This window comes from Chrysochloris asiatica, unplaced genomic scaffold (genome assembly GCF_000296735.1).
Source record: "Chrysochloris asiatica unplaced genomic scaffold, ChrAsi1.0 scaffold00065, whole genome shotgun sequence".
Taxonomy (NCBI): domain Eukaryota; kingdom Metazoa; phylum Chordata; class Mammalia; order Afrosoricida; family Chrysochloridae; genus Chrysochloris; species Chrysochloris asiatica.
In genome coordinates, this window is record NW_006408583.1 from 186666 (window position 1) to 196713 (window position 10048).

Below are 10048 nucleotides of genomic sequence, written 5' to 3' on the forward strand. Positions count from 1 at the left end.
CACACAAGCCACCACAGTATGACAAACTGACATACCAGTCATGGTCCCATTTTATTGGTACTGGACTGTGAACTACAAGGTCAGCAGTTCAAACCCACCAGCTACTCCTCATATGTCCTATACAGGGTCAGAATCAACTGGAAGTCACTTAACAACAACACGCATCTATTGACTGATAATATGTCCCCTGGGGTGACTTCATTACAGGCTTGAAGAGTTTCTAAGGACCACTGTCTTAGGAGTTCCATCAATCTCTATTATACCAGTAAGTCTGGTGTTTTCAATGCTATATAATTTTGTTGTTTACTTTTTTTCTCTCTCTATGATAAGGACCACCAGTCACTCCTTGGAAAATGTATACAGGAGGAACAACCCTAGTGACAGGAGCAGGAGCAGCAGCGCAGCTTATCCCCCGTTTCCCCTCCCCTTTCCCTTCACCGGTGGACTTCCTGGGCCCCTTACACTCCAGGTCCCGGTCCCGCCATGTCCCAGAAACAGGAAGAGGAGAACCCTTCGGAGGAGACCGGCGAGGAGAAGCAGGACACACAGGAGAAGGAAGGTATTCTCCCTGAAAGAGCCGAGGAGGCAAAGTTAAAGGCCAAATATCCAAGCCTAGGACAAAAGCCTGGAGGCTCTGACTTCCTCATGAAGAGACTCCAGAAAGGGCAAAAGTACTTTGACTCAGGAGACTACAACATGGCCAAAGCCAAGATGAAGAATAAGCAGCTGCCTAGTGCAGGACCAGACAAGAACCTGGTGACTGGTGACCACATCCCCACCCCACAGGATCTGCCCCAGAGAAAGTCCTCACTCGTCACCAGCAAGCTTGCGGGTGGCCAAGTTGAATGATGCTGCCCGGGGCTCCCGCCAGATCCTGAGACGCTGCCCCCCTGGGTCCTGTGCTGGCTCCTGCCCCTCCCTCTTTTGCAGCCAGGGGTCAGGAGGTGGCTCGTGCGCGGGCTGGAGAGGCAGAAGCCCCTGCCCGTCGGTGTCCCAGCGCATGGAGCCCCTTGGGCTGAGCACCAAGACCTTGAACCTATTTTATTTTACCTTTATTCCCAAACAACTGTTGGGAGAAATCTCAATGAAATTTTGGGGGTTGGGTTGAGAGGGTGGGTAGGGTTTGGGGGGTTTGAGGGCATATGAATTAGGGCTTGGAGTTGATAAAAACATTCCTATCTTCCTTCTTAAACATATGGTTGGTATGGGGAGAGTGTCAGCAGGAGGAAGTGGAGTGGACTAAAGATGAGGAGTTCTAACTCAGCACCGTAGAAAAAGCCATGTTTGCGTGGATGTGGCTGGGGACCTGGTAGCATGTGAATAAAACTGTCCATGTAAATATGACAGATGCAAACAGCTCCTCTGGTTCTGCAGAGCAAACTGAGAATCTGTTAATTGTTCATAAAAACGTGCTGTCCTCTTAAACTAGATTTGTTGTGGGGAGGGCAGTGAGTATGGGGAAAGGGGGCCATGAGCGTGGGGAGCCCCACAGAGCCCAGGAGGGTTTTTTTTTCAGTTATTTCAAAAAAAAAAAAAAAAAACGACCCATAAAAAAGAAAAAGAAAACCCTGACCCAGAAAAAAAAAAAAAAAAAAGAAAAAAAGAAAATGTATACAGGATTGCAATGAGTTGGAACGGACTCAACAACAAGTATGATAAGGGGTGGTGTGGCACTGTAGGATAAGCACTGGGCCACAAGGTCAATTTGAACCAAAAGATTGGCAGTTCAAACCCACCAGCTGCTCCTTGGAAACTCTATACAGGGTATCTATTTATTGAACTTGCTATAAGGCACTTAATAGCAACAACATGCTATTGCAATCCTGATCAGAAAAATTGGTAGTGGTTGCCAGGTGCCATCTAGTTGTTCTGGTTTCTGAATAATGGAGACTGTGGCTCCTGTGATCCATTCGTCCTTTGGGCAAATTGTTTCCTAGAGTCTAATTTTTTCACTTTTCTATGCTCTGGACAAGGAGAGAGCAATGGTTTTATCTTAGATGGTCACTCACCTTGTCACTACTCACGGAAGCAGGATGTGAAACATTGTCTTTACAGACTATGTTATGCCAATTGTTCTCATTGTCCCCTAAGACTATGGTCCTAGGTTGCCAATATCAGTGAGTCATTCCTTTAAGGGTTTGATTATAGTTAAGAAGTTTTCAGAACTTTACTCCCTATATGTTCAATAATACTCTTGAATAAGTTTGTTGTACTTACAAATACATGTGCAGAATATTTGAGTTATGGTGTTGGAGGATAATATTGAAAGTGTCATGGGCTGCCAAAAGAACCAACAGATCTATGTTGGAAGAAGTACAGCCAGAGTACTCCTTGGAGGCCAGGATGGACAAACTTCATCTCTCATACTTCAGACATATTGTCAGGTGGGACCAGTCACTGGAGAAGGATATCATGTTTGGTACTGTGGAAGGTCAGAGAAAAAGAGGAAGACCCCCAAAGAGATGTATTGGCAAAGTGGCAGCATCAATGGGCTCAAGCGTGTCAACAATTGTGAGGTTGGCCCAGGACTGGGCAGTGTTTTGTTCTGTTGTGCATAGGGTTGCTATGAGTCAGTACTGACTAGATGGCACCTACCAACAGCAACATGGGGTCCTGGTATGACACTGTAGGATGAACACTAGACTGCTAAAAGCATGGTCAGTGGTTCAAACCCACCAACCACTACTTGGAAACCCTATACAGGGTCACCATTGAGTCAGAACTGACTGAATGGCGCCTAACAACAACAATTAGCTTGTCTACCAAGCTTTGTGGATGTATTTCCATTCACCTTCTTACCTCTGTTCAACTTTCATGACTACCTATGTAGCTACTTGCAGATGTTATTTATTATTACTATTATTGCAGGATCATGTGTTTAATCATGCTTTATGCTTATTTTCCTTTATTCTTCTGTACTTCCCAATGGTTTATTTTGCCATTGGTCATGCTGTGCTGTCTTCCTTACTGCATTTCCCTTCATCCTTCTTCCTGCATGTCTACGTTCAGATTAATCATATATTCTCCTTTCAACTATCCCTACTAAACCCCAAAGAATGTATATTTCTGTGGGGAGCCATTTTCCTGACTTTTTATTATCATGATCTCATGCAATCTTTATCCTTCTGTGATTGATTTCTTTCACTTAGGTTCATCCGTGTTATGGTGTGCTTCACAATCTCATTGTTATTCTTTAATGTGCACCATATTCCAATGTGCTTATGTACATAGTTTGTTTAGCCATTCATCTAATGATAGACACTTAGGTTGTTTCCATTTTTCAGATAATGTGAACAATGTTGTGATAAACATGGATATGCATATATCTGTTCATGTCACAGGTCATATTTTCCTATGCCATATGAGGGGCCTTCAAAAGCTAGTGGAAAAATAGAATTAAAGGTGAGATTTTTTTTTTTTTAATGAACATTTGAAGTCCCCTCACATTGTCAGGAGGGACCAATCACTGGAGACAGATATCATGTTTGTTAAGGTGGAGGGTCAGAGAAAGAGAGGAAGACCCCCAATGAGCTGGATTGGCCAAGTGGCAGCATTGATGGACTCAAGAGTGGCAACAGTAGTGAGATTGGCCCAGGATCGGGCAGTGTTCCGTTCTGCTGTACATAAGGCCGCTATGGGTCAGTACCAACTCGATGGTACCTAAACACAACAACATAAAACTAATAGTGAGATTGCTTTATCATAGGGTGTTTCTATTTCAAACTTTTTAAGGAAGCACCTTGTGGAGTGTGGTGGCTCCATATGATAAACACTGGACTTCAAACCGCAAAAGCTGTGGTTCAAATCCACCATGCACTCTGTGGTTAAAAGCAGAAGCTCTCTGCTCCCACAAAACTTTAAAGCCATGGAAACCCTATGCAGGGTAGCTATGAATTGGAACCAAGTCAAAGACACTTAATTACAAGAAGAAGAAGAAGCACCATACCACTTTCCACAATAGCTGTGCAGTTTACAACCCACCATCAGTATAAGAGACTCTTCATTGATTGAAAAGCTGCTCTTGCAGCACATTACGGTAACTGTGAAGAAAGGTTCTTTCAAGAAGGACTGGGTTCAAAATCCTTTCAAAGTGTGGGCAAATTTACATAACATTAAAGGGCAAGTAAAGGTTGCCCTTGTAATTCCAGGACTGTTTGTATTTAATATTCTTCACCAGTACAACACCACTGGATTAGCATTGGCTGAATCCTTGGGTCAGTTGAAATTGCTATTTTCTCACAATGTTGTATTAACAGATTCCAACTTTATATGATTTATGATTAATATGACCCTGAATTAAATGTTTTATGTTCTCATTTGTTTTGTTTTGTGTTTTTTTCCTGGGGAACATGTTAAAACTTTTATGTGATTCACAGTAAGTCTAGACTTTCCTAAATGTTGAGTCTTTTTATTAATGAATTTAAGAAAATCAACCATTCTGGTTCTTCTACTTACTGTGGTAATTTACTAAAACACCTCCTCATATTTTCATCATTTTACTGTTTTGAAAATTTAACCTCATAAATCGCCCATATCCTTGTCTTGCTTTTTATCTTGTCTATTTCTTTTTATTCTGGTAGCGTAGTGGTTACGAATCAGGCTGTGAACCGAAAGGTCAGCAGTTCAAAACTACCAGCTGTTCCGTGGAAGAAAGATGAAGTGTTCTGCTCCTGTAAAGATTTACAACCTCGGAAACCCTGTACAGGGTTGCTATGAGTCAGAACTGACTCCACGGCACATAACAACAACAGCAAATGCTTAATTACATTTCCTTCTTGATTATTCCTTGACATTTCTATCTCTAATTTCCTTCACTTAATTCAAGCACTCCTATGATTTCATATAATCTCTATCAGAATCACTGACAAATGGTTGTATTCAATCATCTCTCTCTATTTTGTTTTCCAAAAAGATTGATCTTATTTTCAAAAGCTTCACTCTTCCTACCCCAACTTCCTGTTAACATAGCTGTCTAGACATCATATATATCTTAAAGCTGAACATATTATTTCTAGCACTTATTTCTCTCATGATATTACTCAATATCATTAAAACCAAATAAAAAAAAATCCATTGGTGTTGAGTTCATCCAATTTTATAACTAACTGGCAAAACAGAATTGTCAAACAAGGATGTAATCTTTATGAAAGTAGGCTGACCAACTGACTGAAAAAGATCCATATTAATGGCCAGTACAAAGAAAAAGTGATCCAACAGAATATTCAAATGATATCCCATGCAAATAATATCCCATGCAAATAAAATTTCACTGAAGATAATTAAAAAGTAGTTGCAGCAGAACACTGACAGGGCACTGCCAGAAATATGATTCAGATTCAGAAGGGGAAGTTTAATGAGGGATATCATTGCTGATATTAGGTGGTTCATGATTGATGTCAGAGAATACCAGAAAGATGTTTACTTGTGCTTTATTGACTATACAAGTGCATTCAACCATATGGATCATAAAAATTATGGATAACATTCCAAAGAATGGAAATTCTAGAACATTTAATTGTACACATGCAGAACTTTACATAGACCAACAGGCAGTCATTCTAGCTATGCAAGGGATAAGAAAGCATAAAGAAGACTTTATGCCTTTGAATTATTGTGTTGGTAAAGAATATTGCATGTGCCGTGAACTGGGAAAAGAATGAATAAGTATTTGTTGGGAGAAGTACAGCCAGAATGCTCCTTGGGAGTAAGGATGGTGAGAATTTGTCTCATGTACTTTGACATGTTATTTGGAGGGAATAATCCTTGGAGTAAGGAGCTCTGATAGCGTAGTGGTTACGAATTGGGCTGCGAACCTCAGGGTCAGCAGTTCGAAACTACCTGCTGTTCCGCTGGAGAAAGATGAGGCTTTCTGCTCCCGTAAAGCTTTACAGCCTCGGAAACCCTGTACAGGATCACTACGAGTCAGAACTGACTCCAAGGCACATAACAACAACAACAACAGCAACAACAATCCTTGGAGTAGGACACTTAGTATAGTAGAGGGTCAGCGAAAAATAAAAAAAATCCTCAGTGAGATGAACTGACCAGTAGCTGAAATAATGGGCTCAAAAATAGAAATGATATAGATTATGATGCATAACCAGGCAGTGTTTTATTCTGCTGTACATTGGATTTCTGTGAGTTGAAGAAGACTTAACAGCACATAACAACAACAGTCTACATAATACTTATTTTCCTCTCTTTTCAGAGGGCCTTCACTTTTACATATTGCTTGAAGATAGACTCTTAAATACCCAATGGGATTCAAAAAGTTTGTGGATAAATGGCATTAAAAGATAATGGATTTTTCTTCATAATAATCTTTAAACCCAACCATAAGTGTCCTTGAATTTTTCCAACTGTCACTATCTTTTCCATGGTAGGATTTTTAATGAATTAAAACAGAAGAAAAAAATAATGATTTGATTTGTTTGGTTAAAATGTTGGAGAAAATTCTCTATAAATTATGTTTTAATTCATGTTAGAAACTTTCAGTCTTAGATAAAGATGGTCAGTATGGAGAAGTGTCTTGTACACAGAAAGAACTGATGCTGGGTTAAAAAATTCATGGCAGTGGTCACACAGAACTCACAGACAATACTCACAATTATGGAATTTATTAAAGATGTTAACAGTTTATAATTAAAGTCCAAGAATGCTCCGTATACAGTTCTGATCAGGAGTGCCTCTTCTCAGCAGTGCTTTTCTGTGGCCCTTGGTCTTGAAGCCATACAACCCCATGTTCTCTCTCCTGGTCAGACAAGTGTTACAAAGCTCCTTTAGTGTTGTTATAAATGTCCATGGGGCACCTCATTATTCAAGTCAGCTTCGTACCCAAAGGCACACAGCTTTGCTTACTTCATGAGCCTGAAAGCCTGCCACTCTGTCTCATGCTGTGGCTTTGCTTCTGCATGCTTTCACTCTTCTGCCATTCTGTGATTCATAGTCCTCTGTCTCCTGGATAGATGAGATTCAACATACAGGATCTCAGGGTTCAAAAGACATGCTTCCTTCCTAGCTCATCTTTATTTATAGTAGTGAGATCCTCTGTTCCTATTTTGAGATGACTCATTTTAAGTCCAGCAGTAAAGAAGCAAATAACCAATCCCCTCATGAGAGTCCTATACACCATATTTACATGGTCCCACTCAGTCATTGCAAAGACTATGGCTGGAAGAGTAATAACGAGGAATTGGCTGGAAGTGAAGAGGATGTAAATACTTATTGCTGAAGATAAAAGACTTCAGCCTTCAGTGTAAAGAAAGCAAAACCTCTCACAACTGAATTAACAAATAACATCATGATAAAAGGAGAAAAAATTGGAGCTGTCAAAGACTTCATTTTGCTTGAATTTACAATGAACACCCATGGAAACAGCAGTCAAAATATCAAATGACATACTATATTAGGCAAGTCTATTGCACAAGACCTCCTTAAAGTGTTCAAGAGGAAAGACATCAATCTGAGGACTAAAGTGTGCCTGATCCAAGCCATGGTATTTTCAACAACTTCATATGCCTGTAAAAGTTATACAGTGAATTAGGATGACTGTAGAAGAATCAAGGCTTATAAATTATGGTGTTGGAGAAGAATATTAAAAGTATCATGGACTTCCAGAAGAACAAACAATTATGTCTCAGAAGAAATCCTCACAGAATGCTCCTAAAAACATGGCTGGCAATACTCGTCTCTCATTCTTTGGGCATATTCTCAGAAGAGACCCATCCCTGAAGAAGGACATCATTTATGGTAAAGTGTAGGGTCAGCAAAAAAAAAGGAAGACCCCCAACAAGCTGCATTGATACAGCGGTAGCAACAACAGTCTCAAACATAACAAAAAATGTTTAGATGGCTCAGGACCAGGCAGTGTTGCCTTCGTTGTGTATGGGATTGCTGTGAGTTGGAACTAAGTTGACAGCACCTAACAATAGCAATGAATTGGTGGAGTAATAATGTAAATGCTTCAACAAATGGATGAAGCACTGGAAGTGTTCACTCATCTTTACCAAAAAATCTTGAAGACACCTACTTAGCCAATTGACTGGAAGAGATACATATTTGTGCCCTCTACAAAGGAAGATGATGCAACAAAATGTGGAAATTATCAAACAATATCATTAGTAAAGTAAAATTTTCCTGATGATACTTAAAAAATATTTTTCTGTAGAACATGGTCAGGGAACCACTAGAAATACAAGACATGATGGAGTAAATCCAATATTTCAAACTAGATTTTAATAGCTTTAAAGGTAGTGCTAGAGGCAGTGTTTAATATATGTAGGATTAAAATATTAATTGCAATAATGATTGGAGATGAGCCAAAGTGAAGTCCCTGAATGTTCAGGAATTAGACATTTGGCAAAGGGCTATTATGTTAGGGCAAAGATGATGGTGTTCACAGGGAGTCTAAGATAAATTAGAATTGTATTTAATTTTGTTACCTGCCATGCAAAACAGCTGTTCTACTAAAAGAGCAAAACAACCACTACATTGTGTTCCATGCGTCTTTATCTCCATGTATTTTAATCATCAGCTAGGAAGTAAAGGTGATAAGAAAGAAAGACATTCGGGCTCCAAAATATTTTTTATAGGAAACCAACAGAAGGGCTTTAAGGGCATGCAAGTTAAGACTAGAGTAGTTAGTTATATGAGTAGGTGAGATCGCCTCTAATTCCTAAATCAGACGGAATCTGACTTTCCATCCTATTTCATTTCCAGTATGGACACAGCCTGGAACTTTCCAAAACTTCCTTTGCTCTTTTTTAAGGCACACCCTTTCCCGGAAAACAGACATTCTGTGGCTGGAAATTGTACCTATTCTTCTGAAGCTTGAGTTGAAAGGAGTTTCCTCTTAATGAACAAACCTAGAACCAATTAAACCACAAAATGTGTTTGAGTTCCCTATGCCAGACTGTTCAAAAATAAAACTAATGTCATAAAGTTGGTTCCAACTCATAGTGACCATCAATAGGATTTCCAAGGAGTGGTTGGTGGGTTTAAACTGCCAACTCTGAAGTTAACTGTTCAGTGCTTATCCTACAGAACCATATCAGACTCCAAGAAATAGAGAAACAAAAATATTGTTTGAGTGGTACAATATGTAGATCTATAATAATTCAAGATTAGAAATACATCTTCAATGAATTAATCACACCAAAATGGTTATTGTTGTGGTGGTTGTTAGGTGCCATCGAGTCAATACTGACTCATAGTGACTCTATGTACAATTGATCAAAATACTGCCCGATCCTGGACCAACCTCACAATTGTTGCCATGCTTGAGCCCATTGATGTTGCCAATTTGCCAACCTATCTCACTGGGGGTCTTCCTCTTTTTCTCTGACCCTTCACCTTACCAAACATGATATCCTTCTCCAGTGACTGGACCCGCCTGACAATAAGACTGAAGTAGGAGCTCTGGTAGCATAGTGGTTACGAATCGGGCTGCAAACCTTAAGGTCAGCAGTTCGAAACTACCAGCTGCTCCACAGGAGAAAGATGAGGCTTTCTACTCCCATAAAGATTTACACCCTCAGAAACCCTGTACAGGGTCGCTATGAGTCGGAACCGACTCGACAGCACTTAACAACAACAATGAGAGACGAAGTTTGGCCATCCTGGCTTCCAAGGAGTACTCTGGCTGCACTTCTTCCTGAACAGATCTGTTGGTTCTTTTGGCAGCCCATGGTACTTTCAATATTCTCCTCCAGCACCAATTCTTCTACGGTCTTCCTTATTCACTGTCCAGCTTTTACATGCATATGAGGTTATTGAAAATACCATGGCTTGGATCAGGTGCACCTTCATCCTCAAGCTGACAGCTTTGATCTTCAACACTTTAAAAAGGTCTTGTGCAGCAGATTTGCCTACTGCAATGCATCGTCTGATTTCTTAACTACTGCTTCCATGAGTGTTGATAGATGATCCAAGAAGAATGAAGTCTTTGACAACTTCAATCTTTTCTCCATTGATAAGAATGTTATTTATTGGTCCAGTGGTGAGAATTTTTGTTTTCTTTACATTGAGATGTAATCCATACCGAAGGTTG

The 10048-nt window shown here is 40.0% G+C and overlaps 1 protein-coding gene across 1 annotated transcript; it reads left to right on the plus strand.

Moving 5' to 3' along the window:
• The first annotated feature begins 383 nt into the window (after positions 1 to 383).
• Positions 384 to 849, plus strand: LOC102825235 (alpha-endosulfine-like). Its single transcript, XM_006864451.1, has one exon. It carries the CDS (start codon positions 484 to 486, stop codon positions 847 to 849), a length of 366 nt encoding a protein of 121 aa, XP_006864513.1. The 5' UTR covers positions 384 to 483.
• Positions 850 to 10048: the final 9199 nt, after the last annotated feature.

Coding starts and splice junctions, on each gene's coding strand:
- LOC102825235 (XM_006864451.1), top strand. CDS start 484: ATGTCCCAGAAACAGGAAGAGGAGAACCCTTCGGAGGAGACCGGCGAG.